The following is a 22,598-nucleotide window of genomic DNA, read 5'->3' as shown; positions in this document are numbered from 1 at the left end:
ATTCCTTACATCAGTGTTGAGAAGGTGGAATGCCTTTTCCCCACTTCTCTCCTTATAGAGTGAGTTTAATAAACATAATGTTCATATGGAGTCTGCCATTTCTCCCCTCGCTCTTCCTCGTGCAGGTTGACTAGCCTAGTTGGTGGATGGTTGCTTTTGTCCATGTTTCTCATTTGGATGGAACTAGTCAAAGTTGACAGACTGAATATGGGGGATTTATTATTCTCTCTTTACTTCTCCCCGTGACCGGAAGCAGAAACTTTGGTATCTGCTTTCCCTTCAGACAGGAAAGTAGCAAGCCCATTCAGGGGTCACATAAAGCTCTATTGTCTAACCTATTGATAGTAAAAATGACATTTTTTTCCTTCATCTGCTTTTTATATCTCAAAAACCTAGGTTAAGAACTTGGGTGCCACTTTTTTGGCCCTTGCAAAGTAGAAGAGAAGCTGGGGCTGTGCTGACTTGACCTCAGAGGATGGCTAAAACTTGTGAGGCCAAGGTAGCTGAGGGCAGTGGTTTTCAGCCATTTTTCCACACTATCACCTTCTTGTCAGCAGCAGTGGTTCACTGTTGCCACAGTTCTCAACCAGGAGGCAGCGCACACCCCTAGGGTGGCATCTCAGAATCTGTGGGGAAGATATGTTGATTAAACAACAATAAAAGGTGACTGTACCATGCCCCCGTGGGGGAGCCCTCTGCATTCTGCTGGCCCTGTGGGAAGCAATGACCTAGGCACTGATTCTCAGCTGTACACGTTCACAAGCTGAATTTTGTCAGCTCCTCCACTGATAATTGATCCCTAGGGTACAGAGTCACACAGCTCACAGTCACAGGAGGCTGATTTATAATCTGGAATGTCATTTAACCAATTTAAAATGGAAGATACAGCTTCCTAGCACTCAAACTACTCATGACTCCTTCTCAAACCACTCTCAATTAGTATCTACAAATGAGTAACCAGCTATAAGAGGTTAAGAGAAAACTGGACTGATGAAAGACCTGGTTTCCAACCACAGTCCTGCCACTGACTTTGATCTTGGGCAAGTCTAAGCCTTTCTGAATCAGTAACCTTGAGACAAGACAGCCTGCATCACAAAATTGTCAAATTGATTAGCACAATGGAAGCATTTTGTTTATAATCAGATGTTTTTCACGTGTAAGAAACTCACCAAAGCATAGATCCTTTTCAAGGACTTGCCGCCTATTCTAGGTCTAGCAACACAACCTTGCTCCATTGGAGAAAAATTTCTTTATTTGTAAACTTGGTGTGCAAGGCCACATAGTGTAATTAGTGCCAAATTCTTGCTCTCCCTCCTGCCTCCTTCCTGTAAGCACATCATACACTATCATTGACTTGAAATCACACACATTCATCGTACACATTTTAGATTGGCTGCCTCTTGGGACCAGGCTGCTTCTAGATAATACCAGAGTTTCCAGTTCAGTAGGTCTGGGGTAGGGCCCCGGGATTTATATTTCTAACCAGTACCCAAATGATGCTGATTTAGGGACTACACTTTGAGAAACTCTGATTGAGTTCAGATGATAATAAGCTTAGCTGATTCTACTAAGGAAAGCTGCTGCTTCCCCGTTACTGTCTTACTCTCACTTGAGTGCCTATCCTTTCTTCCCTTGGGAGCTGCTTTAGGCATTTGCCTGAGCTGTTATCTCCCAGCTGTATAGACACTCATCTCTCTCTGACTGTATCACTCACTGTCTTACTGCAGAATTTGAATTTTAAAAATATATAGATTTTTTTTAAAATTCAGTATCATTTGGAAACATTTACCTAATTGTCTTAAATGGAAGTAGCAGGGAGTGGATGGCATCACTTCACAGAAAAGGAGTTAGACAACTGGCTTACGTGACTCAAAGCTTCTTAAGGGCTGTGTCTTACATTTTTACACTCAGGTTCTGGCACTGAGTGCCCTGGCATTGTTCCACAGGATTTGTACACACTGACACATTTAATCCACATGGCACTCCTGTAAATCCCTGTTTTACAGATGAAGGGCCTAGGCTCAGGGAAGTTGAGTGATTTGCCCAAGTTCACCCAGCTGAAATGTACGAAAGCCAGGATTTGGACTCAGGCTGTTTGACACTAGAGTCTGAGCTTTAACCACTATGTTATGCCATGTAATAAGGTGCTCAGAAAGTTTATTCACTGTTCTGGAAGACTATATGCTTCCCACTTCATAGAAGAAAATTAAGTCAACAGGTATTTCTTCCACTATGAACTTATATATATTCATACTTTTCCCCACTCCCTCTCCTCTAGTCTCAAAATTAAGTTTTCTCTCTCTCTCCCTGTTCAAGGCCAGTCCTCTATTATGCCCCTGACCCTGCCTATTTTTAAGCACTGTCTATATTATATAAACATTCAGAGATGGGTGCTATCATTTGTGGCTGGGTTAGGCTCTGTGAAGGTGGCAGCACTGGAGCCAGAAACAGCTTACGTCCAGAGGCAGGCAAGGGAGGAGGAGAGTCCTAACATTCGACTCCCAGGCCAGAGACTGGAGGGCAGCAACTGGAGTGTCTTTACTGATGCATCAAGTTTGAATAAGGGAATTGAAGAGTCACCTAAAAAGTTAGGAAATATAAACACGGAGGGCCTGAGGGCTGATCTAAGGAAGCCTGACTTTCTTCCATGGGCAAGTAGGACCCTGTACTGACAAGCGTGCTCAGTGATCCTGCATAAGCCTGGTGGCAGGTCATCTGCTGGCTTGTGACCAGGACACACTAGGTGGGCAGACCAGTGGGACACCCACGAGGAAAATGAGAGCCCGATTCAGGGTAGTGGCACTGGAAGCTATAAGAAAATAGATGTGGTATTGACATATTTTACTAAACAAATTTTATATCTTTGAAACTGGAATACATCTTTCAGTTAATTGTATGTCTCAAGTGGCAGCATTTCTCCTTTCTTAACAACAGGTAAAAATTACTGTGTATCTTAAATCTGATGGTGTCCTAGATTCAACGATTATAAGACCTGAAAATGAGTAAGAGATAAGGACTTTAAAGGCTGAGTTTTAAACCTGGGTGATTGAAAGAACTATATTAATTCTAACAAAAAAAGTAAGGGCATTTCCTTGACCCTATATAGAAGTCTAACCAAATCTTCTGTTTGAGCAATGACCCAGAGATGATACTACTACTCACTGACCTTCCCCATCTGAACTTATTAATTAAAAGTAAGAGGAAATACTTATTAATGACAACTTTAATATGAACATGTGTTTGACCTTCAACAAACTGTCATAATTTGGGGATTCTCTGGCAGTCCAGTGGTTAGGATTCTGCACTGCCAAGAGTGTGGGTTCAATCCCTGGTTGGAGAACTAAGATCCCACAAGCCATTTGGCATGGCCAAGAAAAAATAAAAACTACCAGAATTTAAAAGGAAGAGGGAATTGTCATTGAAAGGAGTACGCGGTGCTTAGGGATGGACGGCATGTAGTTTCTGGATTCAGCTGATACGCAAACATAACAAAGCAATGGATAACGTCAGTCATTTGAACAATCGGAACTTCTTCAAATACTGGCTCACTTCTTCCTTGGGGTAGGGACGGAGCGCAATGCAAGTGGGTATATTCTCTGGCTGCTCCATCCACAGCTTGTGGTCAATGTTCTTCTGTTGCAGCGTCTCTGCCAGCAACTTTAAGGTGGTCTCATCCGGGGCCTGAAAGGAGCAGAACACAGGCTGAAAAGCCCACTTAGGAAGTAACAAAAAGCAAAAGCAAAAAAAAAAAAGTATGAAGGGGGACTCCTCTTAACTGAAAGTGGAGTAACAGCTCTACCAAAGAAGGCGCTGTAGAGAATGTCTCCAGAAGCAACAGCTTCATCGCTCCATTTGCCATTCACTCTCTGAAGGGGTGGGAGTGGGGTAAGGTTTAATATTCCTATGTATAAAATGGAGCTTTATCTCTCCCCTCCTGAGATGCTGAGGGGCTCTATCAGTAATTATGCTCTATGCATTTTCTAGTTCTGGTGACTAAACAGCCATCACTAATCCCACAGCCAGCTCTGACCTTAAGAGTTGACTACTGGAAGGCTTTCTAAAATCACATCACTTCCACCTCCCTCCTACTTCCACCCCAGTCCACACAAACCAAGAAGGATTTTCTTACTGCTGGGATAGTTCCGCCTTGTTAACTCAATGGTGGGCAAATGATTCTCTCGTGTCTTTCAGAAATCGTTTCTCATCATCTTTATCACCCATGTGAATCTCATTACAGGAAATAGTAAAGCCATCACTCAGAAAATAAAGACCATTAGTGTGTTATGTTGCATAAGGTGTGTGTGTGTGTATATATATATATATATATACACACATATATATTGCCTAGAAAAGCAGAAGCCACTAAGATAACCAGAGGTTTGTCTTATCAAAGTAGAGGATGCTGGGATTGCTACTCTTAATCTATTGAGTCCTTTGGGCATGCTGAAGGACTTGCATTGACTTCCCTTCCTTCCTTTTTCAGCACCAGGAGCAGCATAGTAAAGTTAGAGTGAGTTCAAACCCTTGCTGTACCACTTTCTGGGCTTCTCTGGTGGCTCAGATGGTAAAGAACCTACCTGCAATGCAGGAGACCTGGGTTTGATCCCTGGGTTGAGAAGATCTCCTGGAGAAGGGAATGGCTGCCCACTCCAGTATTCTTGCCCAGAGAATTCCATGGACAGAGGAACCTGGTGGGCTACAGTCCATGGGGTCACAAAGAGTTGGACACAACTGAGCAACTAACACTTTAACTTTGCACCCCTTACTCATTGTGTGATCTCTGGTAAGTTGTGTGGCTTAGCTAAATCTTTGTTTCCCCCCTGTAAAATGGGATGATAATGCTTCCTAGTAGTAATGAGATTCAGTGAAATTAGGCTCAGATCTGTGTCTGGCACACAGTAAACAGTAAATGGAGTTAATCGTGGCATTGTCTTATATCTTATTGGTCTTTGTGGCTACAGGAGCACCTTTATTTAATCAGTGGTGACTCCTAAGTCCCTTTCTTGAGTCACAGCTAACAACAGACTCATGACATGTCTTTTAAACTCAGAGGAGTCACCTAATCTCTGGGCTTCAGATGTCTCATCTGAGAAAAGGGGTAAATATTTTATCTGCTAAAAGCAAGAGAGAGGGAGATGTCCAAACCACATGATTTCTTGAAGTCTTCCTATAAAAGTCCTATAAAAAGAATCCAAAGGAAAGACTATCTGTTTCTTTTCTGCCTTACAGATTCTCAGGACTTCTCCCTGCAGGTTACTATTTGATGTTTCAACACTCAACAGCAAGTTTTCTCTTGAAAAATAATGCTTTTGCCAGCTAGCCGAGAAGGAATTACCCCCAACCCTCCACCTCAGTTATTAAGATAAATTTTATAATGAGAAGAAAGCTGCTTTAAAATGAAAGCAATCATTTTTTCATTATAAAATATGTGCTTAATGTAGAAAAGTAAAAACAGAGAGAGAGAAGCATTACCTAAAAAACAAAATTCCACTATTTAGTATTTGGATGTATTTACTTAGTTTTTCCTTTCATAATCTGGATCATTTTGTATGTAGAATATAGTTCAGTGAGCACCACGTCATGAGCACTCTTGCACGCCAGCTAAATGTACTTCAAAAACACGACTTAGGAGGCTCAGTTCAGTTCAGTCGCTCAGTCATGTCACTTAGGCCAGTTTCATAATAATCCATTATCAGGGCCGAAGTTTAGCCAACTCATCGTATTGGAAATTTAATGATTTCCACATTTTTTACTATTATAAAACGCCCCTATGAGTATCTTTGTGCAATGCTCTTTGGGTGCATCTTGTTATTTTCTTAAGATACGTTTCTAGAGTTCTACCTTCTAGAACTGACAGAAGGTAAGGGTAAGATCTGTTTGGCCATCTGTAAAAAGAACCTTACCTCTGATGCTAGGTTCAAATCACACTAGGGTTCACATTTATTTTCAAATTTTGGGGTCAGACCCAGGTAAATGCTTCAGTTTGATTTCACTTGCAATAAGGAACCCTGAGTCCCTACCCTTCTGGATCGGTTTTCTGGAGAGGGATAAGGACTGTACTTTTCGGCACAGCCATTAAAAGGCCAGCAAAGCACTCAGGTAGAAAGGCGGGTAGAAAGCCCTTCGCCCTCACAAGCATCTATTTAAGAGGGACACAGGTGAGACCGAAGCGGCGCAGAAAGCATTTATAACCAGCCGGGTGTCCACTCCTCACACCGTCAGGCCCCGCCCTATTTAGGTAAGGCTCGCTGGGCAGTAGCTCAAGCCCCAGAACCGTTTCCACACACACACGCACACACGCGCCACACCCACTGTATGTTAGGCGCCCCCCCACACACAAATGCCACACCCACTCCATGATGTTAGGCGCGCGCGCACACACACACACACGCCACACCCACTCCATGATGCACACACACACACACACACACACACACACGCCACACCCACTCCATGATGCACACACACACACACACACACACACACACACACACACACACACACACACACACACACACACACACACACACACACACACACACACACACACACACACACACACACGCCACACCCACTCCATGATGTTAGGCGCCCGGACTCAAAACTACACCCACTTCCGGTCCAACGTCCTCAAGGTCCCACCCCTCTTCCTAGTGCCTCACCTCGAGGACCACCTTGCGCATGCGCTCTAGCTCCCGGAGGTAAGCTGCTGTGTGCGGGTGGTCGCGGTGAAGGTGCAAGGCCGCGGTGGCTGCGTGACAGGCCTGTGCAACCACTGCGCCTGCTGGCCAGGAAAATGGAGGCTGTGTTAGATCCTTTCGTAACACCAAGTACTGTACCAGGATCTGCGGCTCTCCGCCAGAGGCCGCCATCTTCCTGCTCAACTGAAAGGCCGGGCCTACCCCGCGGTGCATGCCGGGATCAGGGAGGGGCCCTGGGCGCTGCCATGTTTTTGTACGGTGGGAGCGCAAAGCACGCTGGGACCGCTTGGCTTGATTTTGAAGCCGAGAATGGCGGGAATTCTTGACCCTGGCTAGAGTGAGCAAGAGGAGAAGTGATAAAGGGAAAGCCAGACCCAGTGGCGGACGGGGCTCTGACCAGGGTGGAAGGCTGACAGGCCTCTTAACAGCCCCTTCCGTGTGCGAGGACACCCAGAGAGGGGATCCAGAGGCGTGGTGCCGCGGCAGCGCGCAGGGACCGGGAGGTAGAGGCCGACTCGCACCTGGGGATGGGCCGGGCGAGTCAGTGAAGGGGCGTCCTAGCGAATACGCTTGCGGTGTCGGGGCTCATGGGTGCGTGTCTGCGTTGTGTGGGCCGGCCCTGTGGGTTTGTCGTGAGTGTGAATACATTCTTGGCATTTTCTTTTGCCCGCAAGGATAACGCAATTACTGGTGCATGGACAACTTTTCTAGGAAGGCCTTTGAAAATCTGAGGAGGAGATGGAGCTGGCAAATACTTTAAGACAAGACGGCGAGTCTCGCGGAGGTATTCAAAGGTTTACATTTAACTGCTGCTCCTCAAAATAATTCTCAGGCTGAAAGCCCGTTTCCCCTCTAACCTGAAGTTTGGGAGTAGGATGGTGAACTAAACTAACATGGAAGACTTAAAGGCAGCTGAGATCATTGGAGCAGGAAAAATGACTTTTATTTCTAAGCTCTTTTCCCTTTTTCGACCAGTAGGCTGCATGCAATAGTATGCTGCTGCTGCTAAGTCTCATCAGTCGTGCCCGACTGTGTGCGACCCCATAGACGGCAGCCCACCAGGCTCCTCCGTCCCTGGGATTCTCCAGGCAAGAATACTGGAGTGGGTTGCCATTTCCTTCTCCAATGCATGAAAGTGAAAAGTGAAAGTGAAGTCGCTCAGTCGTATCCGACTCTTAGCGATCCCGTGGACTGCAGCCTACCAGGCTCCTCCGTCCGTGGGATTTTCCAGACAAAGAGTATTGGAGTGGGTCGCCAGTGCCTTCTCCACAATAGTGTGCTAAATGTTCGTATTCAGAGCTGCAGTTCTAGCCAGTGAGCCTTCTTTTCTTCTCAGAACTTTTGGGAGGCCATTTCCCGCATTACTCCTGTGGAAGGGGCCTTGCCAAGCAGTGACCAGTGTTGGTGAGACCTGGGTTTGAGTCTGGCTGTGTCATTATAAATATTGTTACCTTGAGCAAGTTATTTTACCTTTCTCTGCCTTGATTGCTTCATCTGAAAAAATGGAGGAAAATAATATTGTGGTGGTTGTGGAACTTAGGTAATTGTTTTGATGCTTTTCATTGAAGCATTTAGCAGATGCATAATGTATAGGAGATAAAAACGCTTTAATTCTTTACATGCTTTGCAAGTAAAGGATCTGGTGTAAGTGTCTTAATATGTAGGAAGTGTTCGCAGATGCTTCATTGCTAGAGTTGATTAGCATTTTAAAACTAGGACCTCAACTATATTGGTCTTTAGTCTCTTGGAAACTGAGATTGCCAGTTTCTGTCCGTTGGTGAGCTTGTTTCCCTGTCTAATGCCCAGTAGTTTTGGTGGACAGTTCCTTTTAGTGTGTGCCTTTATAGTTGTATGCTCCTGATACTTTTCAGGGCTTCAGAATACTCAAGTCTTTATGGATGTCTAAATCCAACAGTTACACAGTACCACTTTGGGAAAACTTGTGTAAAACCCAATTAAAAAAAACCTTTTTCTGACCCTGTTTTTCCTCTGGGTCACTATTATCACAGATAACTAAGAGTAGCTATATTTAGATGATTCCCTTTTTGAACAATGGCCTAGTAAGTAACCACTTGTAGGTCAGAACTTGTAGGTTCTGCCTAAGTGGTTGCTGACCATTGACTTCTTGTTGTCAGCTCCTCTAGTTTTATAAATTGTTGGCAATTGTTATCTACAATTTAACTGACCACAAAGTTCTGGGGAAAGGGTCACCATCTGTTCTTCCCTGAAGTGCTTCCTGTTCCTGGACTTAGAAATCCTTAGCTTTGTTTGAAAGTTCCTTTTTACTTCCCGCAGGTGTTTTAGCTCACTTGGAAAGACTAGAGACTCAAGTGAGCAAATCCCGTAAAAAATTGGAAGAGCCACAGAATGCACAAGCTCTTGAAGCCAGGATTCATGAACTGAAACGTCTACGAGATAAGCTGAGGGCTGAAGTGAAACAGCGTCAAGCCAGAGTGAGTAGAAGTGTGATTGATATTGGCAGGCTTTCCTGGAGTGTAAAAACCTAACATGATCTGGGATAAGCAAATCTGAATAATAAGTTTTACCTGTGGTCTTAACTGGAGCAATTTCAGTCCTTGATCCCTCAAGTAATCACAGCTATAGAGTCAGCTGATATCAATATCATCTAACAGTTGGCAGGCCTTACTAATGGGTCAAGTGAATTCATCATAATCTCTTAACCTGCCCTCATGGACATGAGCCTCTTACCTTAGTTTCAGCCAGACTTGAGTCATTAGTACTTTTGTCATTAATACCATCTTTCTAGAATCATCTTTCACCCAACTTGAAACTTCACAGTAAACTTTGACTTTTCGTTCTTTTAAGCTTTCTCTCTAGCCCAGATCCAATTAGTAAAACCTGTCAAATTCTTTAGATTGTCTTTGTGCCCCCCTCCTCCACCTCCTCCTTACCATAGCTTGTGCATTATACACATGGGTCTTAATATTTACCAGGTTTTAGATGGTAGGATTATTGCAGTAGTCTTCTAGTTGGTTCTCTTCTAATATTTATATTTTCCAATACATTTTGCACAGCCAAGAAAATGTTCATAAAATACTACATTTTTCATTAAATTACAAGTTTTCTTGCTCAGTCACAAGCGTCCTCAGCCTTCCTTCTTTTTCTTCTCTTTCTCTTCCTTGTCTCCATTTCTTCTCTTCCTCCCTCTTCCCTTTCTTTTTTTTAGTAAAGAGAAAATATGTATCTATATATTAATATAGATAGATAAATACGTGTATATAGTGCACAAATCTAAAGATCCTTTTATAGAGATGAGCATACTCTGGTAAGTACCACACAAATCAAGGTGTAGACTATTACCAGTACCTGAGAAGTCTCCCTCCCCCATCCTCCTAGTCATTTCCTTCAAGGTAACACTATTCTGGTTTCTGTTATCATAACACTGGTTTTACTTATTTTTGAGCTTTATATAAATGAAAAATGTATGAACTCTGTTCTGTCTGTCTTCTTTTGCGGATTGATTTCTCTATGAGGTTCATCCATTTTGGTGCATGCTGAGGTCTTTCTTGGAGAAGGCAATGACATCCCACTCCAGTACTCTTGCCTGGAAAATCCCATGGATGGAGGAGCCTGGAAGGCTGCAGTCCATGGGGTCACTGAGGGTCGGACACGACTGAGCAACTTCACTTTCACTTTTCACTTTCATGCACTGGAGAAGGAAATGGCAGCCCACTCCAGTGTTCTTGCCTGGAGAATCCCAGGGATGGGGGAGTCTGGTGGGCTGCCATCTATGGGGTTGCACAGAGTCGGACATGACTGAAGCGACTTAGCAGCAGCAGCAGCAGCAGCAGTGGTCTTTCTTAGCCACTGAACAGCAACAATGTATGTACTTATTTTATTTGGTTGTGCTGAATCTTTTAGTTATGGCATGTGAGATCTTAGTTCCCTGACCAGGAATCAAATCAGGAACCCCTGTATTGAGAGCACGGAGTCTTGGCCACTAGGCCACTAGAGAAGTCCCCTGGTCATTCTTTTTTATTGCTATATAATTATTCCATTTTAGAAAATATCCCACAATTTCTTTACTAATTGAACTGTTGGTGACATTTACATTATTTGGGTTTTTCACTTTGTGGGTATTAAGAATAATGCAGTATTCTTCATGCTCTTTTGATGTAAAAAGACTTACTTTTCTGTTGAATTGCTGGGTCACAGGGTACAAAGATTATCTGTAGTAAATGCTGTCAAACAGAATTTGAGACTGATTGTACCAATTTTACATTACCAGCAACAGTATATAGGATTTCCATTTTTTTTCATCTTTCCCAATACTTGATATTGTCAGTTTTAAAAAATTATCATTCTAGTGAGAGTATAATAGTAAGTCACTGTGAATTAATTTGAGTTCTTTTAATTAATGATTTTAAGTACCTTTTTTGGACACTTGAAAGTCTTGTGAAATGAACTTTTCAGAACTTCTGCAGAATTTTTATTGGGTTGTATATCTCTTATTGTAGAATTTTTTACACATTTTGGTTAGAAGTACCTTGTTTTGTATCTGTATTCCAAATCTTCTTTTAAAGACGAACTTGCCTTTTCACTCTCCTGTGACATCTTGTGATGATGAGGAGAAAGTCTTCATTTTAATGAGGCTTGATTTAAGAATCTAACTTCATGTTTCCTTTGAATAAATATCTGCCTAACTTAAGAACACAAAGATGTTCTGTGTTACTTTCTGAAAGTTTTTATTTTACTTTTTACTTTCAGAAATACAGTCCTTCTGGAATTGATTTTTGTGTAACATAGTGTGAAATAGAAGTCATACTACTACTTCTTTTAAAACAGTATTTATTTTGCTGCACCAGGTCTTGGTTAATGGCACTCTGGATCTGTAGTTGTGGCATGCAGTCTCAGTTGCAGCATATGGGATCTAGCTCCTGACCAGAGACCAAACCCAGGCGCCCTGCATTGGGAGCGCACAGGCCCAGCCGCTGGACTGCGAGGGAAGTCCCTGAAGGTCACACTTGCTGTTTTTTTCCATATGGGTATGCAGTTCACTCAGTACCACTGCTTGAAGGTCACTCTTCCCCATTGATTGCAGTGGATCTTTGGGTCTGCTGCGGGCCCATCTTTGAATTGTTCTGTTCCATTGGTCTGTTGGTCTTTGTGCAGGTACCAGAGGTTTATTACTGAAAAGTTTTGATTCCTGTCGTTTAGGTCTTACTCTTCAGAATTATCTTGGCCATTCTTGGCCCCTCAAACTTCACATAAATTTGGGAATTGGCTGTCAGTTTCTGAAAAGAAACCTCCTTTAATTTTGATGGAAATTGCACTAAATCTATACATCCATTTGGAAAGAGTTGAAATCTTTTTAGTATTGTGCCTTCCAGTCATTGTACATGGCATATATCTTCTAGTTTCTTGGGATGAATACTTAACTGTTTTTTAAGTCTTTTTTTTTCTTCTGTATGTGTTTAAAGTTATAAATTTCCCTCTAAGCATACTGTCTTAATCCACATGGGCCACAATAACAAAAATACGTAAACTAGATGGCTTATAAGCAACAAATATTTATTTTTCACAGTTGTAGTTGCTGGGAAATCTAGGATTATGACACTGGCAAATTTAGTGTCAGAGGACTTATTACTTCTTTTTAAAAGAATATTTTATTTTGGGCTGCACTGGGTCTTTGTTGCTGCAGTGCACGGACTCGTGGTGACTTCTTTGGTAGTTACGGCACACAGGCTCCAGAGCGTGGGCTTTGGTAGTGTGGTACTTGGGTTTAGTTGCTCTGCAGCATGTGGGATCTACCCAGACCAGGGATTGAACTTGCATCCCCTGCATTGGCAGGCAGATTCTTAACCAGTGGACCACCAGGGGAGTCCCCCTTACTACCTCTTTGATTGTGGTCTTCTCATTGTAACATCACATGGCACAAGGGGCAAGCTAGTGCTTTGGCATCTCATTTATAAGGACACTAATTCCAGACACTATAAGGACACTAATGAAGGCTCTCCAGCTATGACCTAATCACCTCCCAAAGGCCCCACCTCCAAATACCATCACACTGGGCATTAGATTTCAGCATGAAGTTTGAGGGACACAAGTATTCATAGCACATGGCTTTAGCTATATCTTGCAAGTTTTGATATGTTTTCATTATCATTTCAGTTCAAAATATTTTTGATTTCCATTGTGATATCTCCTTTGTCCCATCAGTTTAAGAAGTATACTGCATAATATCTAAAAATTGGATTTGTTAATTAATTTTTTTAGTTATTGATTTGTAGCTTAATTCCATTGTGATTGAAGAATATGACCCAGCATGTGGTGAATTTTGACAAATGTTCCATGTTCATTAAATGTGGATTTTACATTTTTGGGTACTGTATTCTCTCTGTATATCAAATAGACCAAATGTGTTCATCATGATGTTCATTTCTTCACTATTTTATTTGTCAACTTATTAGTTGATAATAAGTGTTGATCTCCCACTGTGACTGTGGATTTGTACATTTTTTCCCCTTTCATTCAGTTTTGCTGTGTAGTAGGTACAGACAAATTTAGGATTGTTTTATCTTCTTGGTTGGTAAGCCTTTTATTTTTATGCAGCAACCTTTTATCATTATCAGCTATCCCTGATAGCTCAGTTGGTAGCAATGCAGGAGACTCCGGTTTGATTCCTGGGTCAGGAAGATCTGCTAGAGAAGGGATATGCTACCCAGTATTCTTGGGCTTCCCTGGTGGCTCAGATGGTAAAGCGTCTGCCTGGAATGTGGGAGACCCGGGTTTGATTCCTGGGTGGGAAAGATCTCCTGGAGAAGGAAATGGCAATCCACTCCAGCACTCTTGCCTGGAAAATCCCATGGACAGAGGAGCCTGATAGGCTACAGTCCATGGGGTCACAAAGAGTCGGACACGACTGAGCGACTTCACTTTCACTTTCCAGTATTCTTAGGCTTCCCAGGTAAAGAATCTGCCTGCAATGCGGGAGACCTGGGTTCAATCCCTGGCTTGGGAAGATCCTCTGGAAAAGGGAATGGCTACCTGCTCCAGTATTCAGACCTGGAGAATTCCATGGACTGTATAGTCCATGGGGTTGCAGAGTCAGATGTGACTGAGCAACTTTGACTTTATCATTATGCAGTGTTCCCTTTTATTTTAGTTAAACTTCTTGCCTTAAAACCAACTTTGTTAAGTATAACTTCGACAGTTCTTATTTTTGTAAGTAGCGTATAGTTAGTTTTAATCCAGCCTGGCTGTCTTTGTCTTTTAATTATTTATCAACTTTTAATGATTCCTAACATATCTAGAAGAACTTCCATGTTGCTCAAATGGTACAGAATCTGCCTGCAATATAGGAGATTAGGGTTCAGTCCCTGGGTCAGGAAGATCCTGTGGAGAGGGGAACGGCAATCCACTCGTGTTCTTGCCTGGAGAATCCCATGGACAGAGAAGCCTGGCGGGCTGCAGTCCATGGGGTCACAAAGAGTTGGACACGACTGAGCGTATTCATGGGGTCGCAAAGAGTCGGACACGACTGAGCAACTGAACTGAACTTAGCGACTAAAGCATGTAATGCAATATATCTAGATCTCCGTATAACGCATATATCTAGATCTCCATCTCCATTAGTAACATCTAATAAAATAGATGTTACTATTTGTTCTTTGTTTCTCTTCTTTCTTGCTACTTTTTGTATTATTCCACTTCTGCATTAGCTTGTTAATTATATGACTTTTAGCATTTTTTTAGTGATTATCTTTGAGAAAAGAAAGTGAAAGTGAAGTCGCTCAGTCGTATCCGAATCTTTGCGACCTGTGGACTGTAGCCCACCAAGCTCCTCTGTCCATGGGCTTCTCCAGGCAAGAATACTGGAGTGGGTTGCCATTTCCTTCTCCAGGGGATCTTCCCGACCCAGGGATCGAACCCAGGTCTCCCACATTGCAGGCAGACGCTTTAACCTCTGCTTGTTTTTCTTACTAGAATATACTTTAGATTTGTACCTTTACCACTTCATAGATAATTATAGAACCTAACATCTTTTCTTTCCCACACATGCAACCTTTCATGTTATTGTTGTATGTAAATTCTACATGTGTTAAACTCTATGAAACACTTCATTGTACAGTCACTGTGCCTATAAAGTTACATACCTGTTTACCCTTTTCAGTGCTCTTTAGTACTGCATTTCCATGTTTTCATCTGGGATTATTTTTCTTCAGTTTAAGTAGGTCCTTTTGATACTATTATCAGTGTTGGTTTGCAGGAAAGGAAAATTCTCTATTTTTGTCTGAAAGCACCCTTATTTCACTTTATTTTTCATGTTTAAATGGATATTTTTACTGGGTATTCAAATTATAGGTTGAAATTTATGTTCTTTCATACTTTAAAAACATTTTTTCATTGTCTTCTGATTCCATAGTTTCTTTCAGATGTTAGTCTTACTATTTGAATATAATGTGTCTTTTTTCCTCTGGCTGCTTTTAAGATTCTATCCTTGGGTTTTAGCAGTTTCACATCATAATGTAGCTAGGATTGGTTTTCTTTCTTTATCCTGCTTTGTGTTATAGCACTCCTTAATCACTTGCAGTTTTCATTTGTTTGGAAAATTTGCCCAGTATCTCTTCAAGTAATGTATCTGTCTTGTTCTTTTTCTTTGTTTCTGGGGTTTCCACGTGTGGATTTTTTGTTCTTACTGTGATCTCTCTTATGTCTTTACTCTTCTTTAATCTAGCTATGAAAATATACCTATTTTTCACTTTTCTTATGTGTCCGGTCAGCTTTTAAACCCGTTGAATTCCTGATTTCTGTTAACTGTATTTTTTGGATTCAGGATTTTCATCTGATTCTTTTTAATAGATTCCAGCCCTTTGGTATGAATTTTCCATCCTTTAATCTGTGTTAATGACTATGTCTGATAATAACTCAAATAGCTGAATCCCCTCAGATCTGCTTCTGTTGTCTTCTTTTTCCTTCTGGTTTTTAGACATCTGTTCCTCTTTCCTGATATGCTTGGTAATTTTTCTTTTTAATTCAATGATGGGTAGTGTTTGAAAAAAAAAATAGGGATTCTGAACTATGCTGTCTTCTTGCAGAAAAAATTTCAGCTTTTTTCTGACAGGCAGATAGTGTAAGGGCACATCACTATCAACCAACTGAAGTCACCTGTTTCTGGTTTGCCCTCATTCGTAGAGTGTAGTCCTTTGTGGAGGCCTTACTTGAAAGCTTGGGTGTGCTAGGACAGATGTGTCAAGATCCGTCTTCTTTGGCAGGCCCTGACCTCCACAGTCTGCTCAGCTTTTTAATTTTCAGCAGCTTCTTTCTGTTATGCCTGGAGGACAAGTGTCATGCAGCCTGTTGAGTTCCCATTTCTATATCTTGGCCCATAGGAAGTCTGCTCTGGTAACTTCAGTCTCCAGTTTCTGTTGCCCTGGCACTGCGAGACTGCTGCAGAATCTAGCCTGCAGCTTTCTATTTGGCCTGTATGCCATGTGATAAAAATCAACAGGACTATGAGGAGGAAAACCCAACTAACTTCCGCATTCATCTTTAGTCTTCAGTCTGGCTATTTTGGTGGTTCTCTGATGCCTTTGGGCCATTTTCTGTTTGTTTACTTGCATGATTGCTTATTTCTTTTTGGTATTTGCATCAGCTTGGGTAGTTGTCTCAGAAGGAGTTAGTCTGATAGCATCTACTGGGTTGTAGCTCACAGTGTGCAACTTATAATCAGTATTTCTCATCCTGGCACTTAAAAGCCTGCACAGTCTGACCCAACTTTACCAGCTTTGCCTCTTTACAGCTGTTTTTGCTTACCCTAGGCTTTCCTTACCTCTTTTTCTTTCTCCTCTCACAAGACTATACTGCAGCCAAATGCATTGTTCTTCAGGCCAACATAGTTTCTACTTCTGATTCCTGGTACTGTATATAACCCACAAGATTCTTCCTCTGCTGTGAATTCATAGCACCAGCTGGCTGGCCACAGTAGCATTTCTTGATTCATAACCTAATAAAAAAAATACTCTTGCATGTACATTTTTCCCATGTAGATGAGGGCATGGGACTTCTATTATGCCTCTGTACCCAGATAAATCTGCTACATGTCTTGCAGGTTAAAGCATCTACTGCCAATGTAGAACCTGACCAAATATTAGAGATTAGTGAGCAAGAAATTTTGGAGAGAAAACAGGAAAACATGAAAGCCATTCTGCAGGCATATCGTTTTACAGGTATAATTTTTTCTCACTTGTTTCAGTCTGAGTCTCCTGTCTAGTGAGATAGTTTGCAAGATGTATTATTAGTCCTGGACCTATTTCATTAACACTGAATTTTGCCCCCCACCCCCCCGACATACACATGCAGAACTGGCATGCTATTCATAGGCAGCTTTACCTGCAAAACTGGCCCCTGTGCAGCAGCAGATTGGTTGGTGACTGGCTTAGACTATTCATTGTAGTGATTCAACATGTGCTAGACCGTGTGCTAGAACTTCCTTTACAGCTGGTTTGCTTGATGCCACTGTTCAAATAGTTTGAACCCCTCAAGTCTCTGTTTGACCATTAAAATGAGGACTTACTTACCTATTATCTGTATCATAAGAGGATTGTGAGAAGACCTGAGTACTACCGTAAGTTACTTGGCACTCAGGAAAAAAGGAGCCATAGGTAAATTGAAAATTTCAAAATCTCTTCTTCAATAATTTGATACTTAGAATGTTTTTGCCCCCCACAATTCTGTGGTTTTAAGAAAACAAACTCAGTGAGTCAAAGTCAGAAGAAAGAGTCTAGACATTCATTCAGTGAGCATTTGAGCCCATGGTGTGTGTACTGGGTGGAGTTGAGGAGCGTGGGATGCACAGATGAAGCCTTTGCCTCGTGTCCCTTAAGGCACTGTCTTGTCCCAGGGATCAGCGGGAAGCTGACCAGCCGAGGAGTCTGTGTCTGCATCAGCACTGCTTTCGAGGGGAACCTGCTGGATTCCTACTTTGTGGACCTTGTCATGGAGAAACCACTTTGGATACATCACCATTCAGTTCCAGTCTTCATTCCCCTAGAAGAGATATCTGCAAAATACCTACAGACTAATACTCGGCACTTCTTGTTTGTTCTCTGGGAATACCTAAATGCTTACTCAGGGAGGAAGTACCAGGCAGATCGACTTCAGGTATCTGTGATCTTATAAAGCATTTTGGGAGCCCAGATAGACTTGAAAGAAAGGGACATGTTCTTTTGTACTTTAGATTGGTTCATAATTCCGAGCCAGAAGTTTGACTGTTGTCGTCCTAATGCTCATTTCTTATTTACATACAAGCTGTTTTCCACCTCCTCTTCTGTTGAAACTCTGGATGGGTACTGGTGAAGAGATTATTTACTCATGAATGGTGATTCTCAGGCTTTTATACTTCTTGACCCTTCCTTCCTCTCACAAAGTGGTAGGGTACAGTTGCTTTATTTTTAATTCAGTGAAGGCCCAGTAGATGACCTGCTGTGTGCCAGGTATCTTTGCTGAGCCTTGGGAATAGGTGCAAAGCAGAATAATGGTTTCTGAAAATACCATAGAGGAATGCTGTCCATCTTTGACTAAGCTCAGGCTTACATTCTTAGGGTTGTAACTGAGCTAGGGTTGCAGTAAAAAGGGGGGAAAAAAAAGGAAATGAATACAAGCAGGAAATAAGTGACTCTTACAAACTTAAAATTTCTCTGTGCATTTGGAATGACCGAAGCTTCTGGTTATCAGTTAGATACTGACATGTGAATGTAGACATGAAGCATTTCAGCCAAACGTGTGACATCCCCTGAGTTCTTAGCAGAAATAGTGTCTCCCCAGCCTCTGGCCGTTGACTTAGTAAGTGCTTCTTACAGGCCTTCTAGGCTGCTACCAACTCTTAATTATCTTATAAATCTCTCTCATTTGTCCTTTTTTCAGGCCTTTCTCTATCCTTCATTTATTTCTGAGATTTAATTAATGGGCCCTGTTTTGGTAGACATGTTTGATGCTCATAACCACTTATTGCCTTGGAGCTGTAATTGTCATATACTTTGTGTCTCTTTTGATCCCCATCCCCATTAGAGTGACTTTGCAGCCTTTCTTGTGGGGCCCTTGCAGAGAAACTCATTGTGCAACTTGCTGTCATTTACTTACAAAGTGAAGCCGGAAGGTCAGTCCTTCCCCTTTTGTGCTAGACTGCTGTATAAGGACCTCACGACAACCCTTCCAACTGACGTCACAGTTACTTCTCAAGGTAAGAGGAAGGATGCCTCCAGGAAGAAATTATAATATGCTCTGTGTTATTCACGTGATTGAAACAGAGTGAAATAGTGAGACTATATCAGCTGGTCCTGTTGAGATATTATCTTCTGTTTCTGTACTGTGAACAGAAAAATACAGAAAAGATACCAATAATATCTGCCCTATTTCTGTCAGTTTTCCTCTCCTCTTTGTTAAGTAGTAAACATAATTATCCAACTTTTTCTTTCTCCTTTGCTCAGTCCACCACCACCAGAGTTCTTTCAGCTTACGATTTGTTTTCATTGGAAACCCCTCTTAGACAGGTGATGAGGTTGCGTCATAGGGTCGCTGTGATGGTGAAAGCCTCGCTTCACTGTGAAGCCAAATAGATGTGACAAGTCGGCATACCCTTAGCTCTGCACAGACCGGTCTCTGAATGGGAATTTTTTAGCTATGGCCGAGATTTCTGTTGTTAAATGTAACATAATGGACAATAACAAGAAAAATGATAAAATGTTTTTAGGAGGCAGGTTTCACATCATAGGTTTCTAGATTTCTCTGGGCAGAGTCTAGGCTTCCCTGGTGGCTCAGAGGTTAAAGCGTCTGCCTGCAATGCAGGAGACCTGAGTTCGATCCCTGGGTCGGGAAGATCCCCTGGAGAAGGAAATGGCAGAGTCTGTGTTTCTGGTCTCAAAATTTCACTGGACCAGTAAGGGGCAAGGCTGTCTCAGCTCCAGACCAAAAACGAAAAAAAAAGCTCCCCTGGTTCCAAATATTAGCGCTGTGAGATTGACAGATCCTGTCTTTTTTTTTTTTTCAGGAACAGAAGCTTTACCCAGCACGTGGGAAGAACAGCGAGCAGCCCATGAAAACCTGTTTTTTACGAAGCCCCTACATCAGGTGTTTACTTCATTTGCAAAAAAAGGAGAAAAGCTGGATATGAGCTTGGTCTCCTAGAATATTTTCTTTGGGAACACATCAGAAGTGAGTAAATGAGTACTGACCACACTTGCGGGCAAGGTCCTAGGAACTGAAAACTGTTGAAAGGCTAAGACTCCTTTCCTGGGAACCATCCCTGGAATCAGAACAGACACCCACTTTATCAAGGATGGTCAGGGGCAAGTTTCAGTCTATTGACCCTGGCATTTTTGGACAGGTCTCCAAAATTGCCTGGTCACTTGCTCCAGTGCTCAAAATCATCTCTTCTTTTTGAGATATTAATCACACATTTTAGCTGAAAATGAGATTTTTTTACAGAAGGCATTTTGTGAGAGAGGGAGTATTACCATTTAATTATGTAGCTTTTATGAAACCTTCAGCTAACTTTGTCTCACTTTCCTGTCTGTGACTTTTGAGAAGAAAGTTCTTAGAACTCTCAGGGTTCATGATATGATGTGAATCATATAGTTAAGAGAAGTGTGGTTGATTCTCGGCCACTGCTTTACAAAGAATGTGGTGTGAGTACTATGGATAGAGTAATTGGGGCTGCATGTATCTCATATCGTTTCCTAAAACATGTTGGGAGAGCACTGAATTTATTGAGTCAGCTCATGATCAGAAGTCTACTCATACCTTGATCACTGCAAAGGAAGTAGACCCCTGTCCTTTATCTCTTCCCTTTTCTGTAAGCTCCAGGCCCTGGCCATGCAATTGTCTTCATCCTCTCCTAGTCCAGTTAGTGAACCACTTCTCCACATAACCATGGCCTCCGCTCTGCTGGCTTTTTTTGTTCCTTGCCATGGGAGTATGTGCAAGGCCAGTGCATGGATGTGAAAACCTGTCACTTGCCAGGTCACAAAAAGGAGTCATCACTACCCTTACTGTCCAAAGCCCTGAGCTGTATTCTGGCCTCACTCTAAAATGGTCCTGTCCTAGAGCTGATGGCCAGGCAGTAAGCTGCAGGTGTGGGTGCCACAGGTAATTCTGGGAGGAGCACAGGGGGATGGTCGAGCCAGCTTGGACCACCATCTAGAAGGAAGCAGCCTAAGAATGAGAGGGAGGTGTTAGTTTAAGTTCTTGCCTTCCGGGCACACGGTAAGGACCAGTGTATCAGGATCAGTTCAGTCGCTCAGTCATGTCCGACTCTTGGCAACCCTATGAACTGCACCACGCCAGGCCTCCTTGTCCATCACCAACTCCCAGAGTCCACCCAAACCCATGTCCATTGAGTCGGTGATGCCATCCAACCATCTCATCCTCTGTCATCCCCTTCTCCTGCCCTCAATCTTTGCCAGTCTCAGGGTCTTTTCAAATGAGTGTGGGAGAGAGCAAAGCACTTCTCAGATGAGGGCTGTTAACAGAGTTGGCACAGATGATCATATTCAAGTTGAATAAAGCTTTTAATAAAACAGTCTTGTTCTTTATCTATACCTGTAAATTCTCTCTTTAAGCAGTAGCAAAGGCGACTGTAGCAAGAGCTCAAAAGGCAAGGCAATATTGGAGTGTTTTCTTAACAGAAAGTTAAAAATATAAATGTAGAAGATCTGTTTATATATTTTTCTTTCAGAAATAAAGTCCCTTTCCCTCCCTCCCTCCCACCCACCAGGTAAAAGGAAATATTGCACTTTCTGCTCCCATGACTAAGGTGATGGGGTTCCAGAAGAACCTTTCAAGATTATCAGGACAAGGGCCATTTCACCTAACTCGGACCACAGACAAGCAGGTCTTCAGAGTGAAAAGCACTGCTTCCAGGTTCTAGCTGCGGAGTGAGTGGTGGCCAGTGAGCGGCCCTCATCTGAAGCAGAGCTGCTCCGCCTGTGCTCCCAGCCAGGCACAGAGGCAGCAGCCTTGTTCCACCTCTGGCAGCCCTTCCTACTCACAGTGGCCATGGCCTCTCTGGGTGGAAGAGGGCTGGTAAGAACTAGGGCTCTGGAAGGAACGTTCCAGTACAATGACTGTGAGCCCTACTCTCTGGGTAAGCTAGAGGCACACTGAGGAATAGTATGGCCGCACTCAGAGCTCGCACATCCATGGAAAATGAAGGCTGAAGGAGATTTTTTAAACCTAAAGTCTATGTGAGTGTACACTTCAACAGCCTGGGTTGCTGGGACTTGGTCACATGTCCTTTCCCGAAGCCTTTCTTTGATTCCCAAAAATAAACTCTCCCTCCCATTTGGATTCTCGTAGGGCTGGAAGCCATTCAGGAGTTGTCTACCACCTGGTGAGGCAGTGTGATTGAGGCGCCGTTAGGGAATGTGGCCAGCTTGTCTCGGCCCTTCAAGAAAAAGGTTAGCAGTTCCCCCTTCCCTTTCACAAAGATGGGCCCTCTCCTCACGAAGCGGAAGCCGTATTCTCGAAGGATGACTTGGGTTTCTTCCACCACCTGTAGAGGAGAACCGAGAGCCTGGGGTTAGAGAGTGAGCCTGGGCTGAGGGGCTTGGCAGCACCCAGCACAGTTCCCATACTCAGGCCCGCAGGGCTCCCCTCCTGTCCCCTTTGGCCTGGGCACAGATTGGGGGTGAGTTGGGGGCAGAGAGAAGGTTTGCCCAGCTCTTCTCTCTCCTAAAGGTAGCCTTCCTGCCTGCTCTCTTAGGAGGTCAACCATAGGTCATCTTGTTTGGCAACTTGTATCTTGCTTTTCTCTCTTCTTTGCCTTTTTTGTGGAGCTCTCCTGCCAGACCCAGTGACAAAGATCTGGTGGTTTTGAGGGGAGCACTTGGAGGCCTAAAATGTTAGCTAGTTCACTCCAAGAGGCAGGATGTTCTTACC

The 22,598-nt window shown here is 42.9% G+C and overlaps 3 protein-coding genes across 7 annotated transcripts in view; 1 reads left to right on the top strand and 2 right to left on the bottom strand.

The window, feature by feature from the left end:
* Positions 1–1,234: 1,234 nt before the first annotated feature.
* Positions 1,235–6,929, bottom strand: PTRHD1 (peptidyl-tRNA hydrolase domain containing 1). Its single transcript, XM_027555933.1, has 2 exons — positions 6,663–6,929; positions 1,235–3,681 (listed from the first exon to the last, which is right to left on the bottom strand). Exons 1-2 carry the CDS (start codon positions 6,912–6,914, stop codon positions 3,511–3,513), a joined length of 423 nt encoding a protein of 140 aa, XP_027411734.1. The 5' UTR covers positions 6,915–6,929; the 3' UTR covers positions 1,235–3,510.
* Positions 6,600–22,012, top strand: CENPO (centromere protein O). Of its 4 annotated transcripts, XM_027555928.1 has the most exons (8): positions 6,943–7,204; positions 7,376–7,485; positions 8,997–9,154; positions 16,774–16,891; positions 17,566–17,825; positions 18,732–18,903; positions 19,711–19,874; positions 21,436–22,012. In XM_027555928.1, exons 2-7 carry the CDS (start codon positions 7,440–7,442, stop codon positions 19,845–19,847), a joined length of 891 nt encoding a protein of 296 aa, XP_027411729.1. In that variant the 5' UTR covers positions 6,943–7,204; positions 7,376–7,439; the 3' UTR covers positions 19,848–19,874; positions 21,436–22,012. The 4 variants fall into 4 exon arrangements, with proteins under 4 accessions (XP_027411731.1, XP_027411732.1, XP_027411729.1 ...); XM_027555930.1 differs by lacking the exons at positions 6,943–7,204; positions 21,436–22,012 and adding an exon at positions 6,600–6,701 and having other exon boundaries at positions 19,711–21,253; XM_027555931.1 differs by lacking the exon at positions 21,436–22,012 and having other exon boundaries at positions 6,939–7,038; positions 19,711–21,253.
* Positions 21,803–22,598, bottom strand: part of ADCY3 (adenylate cyclase 3) — an 83,782-nt gene continuing 82,986 nt past the window's right edge. For both annotated transcript variants that reach the window (XM_027555926.1, XM_027555927.1), the window contains exon 22: positions 21,803–22,212. In XM_027555926.1, the coding sequence (XP_027411727.1) occupies positions 22,030–22,212 (183 nt within the window). In that variant the 3' untranslated portion in view covers positions 21,803–22,029. The remainder of the gene's footprint in view (positions 22,213–22,598) is intronic.

The sequence above is a fragment of the Bos indicus x Bos taurus genome, chromosome 11 (assembly GCF_003369695.1).
Source record: "Bos indicus x Bos taurus breed Angus x Brahman F1 hybrid chromosome 11, Bos_hybrid_MaternalHap_v2.0, whole genome shotgun sequence".
In the NCBI taxonomy this organism is placed as follows: Eukaryota; Metazoa; Chordata; class Mammalia; order Artiodactyla; family Bovidae; genus Bos; species Bos indicus x Bos taurus.
Note: the sequence above shows the minus strand (reverse complement) of the source record. Positions and strands in the feature narration are given on the sequence as shown.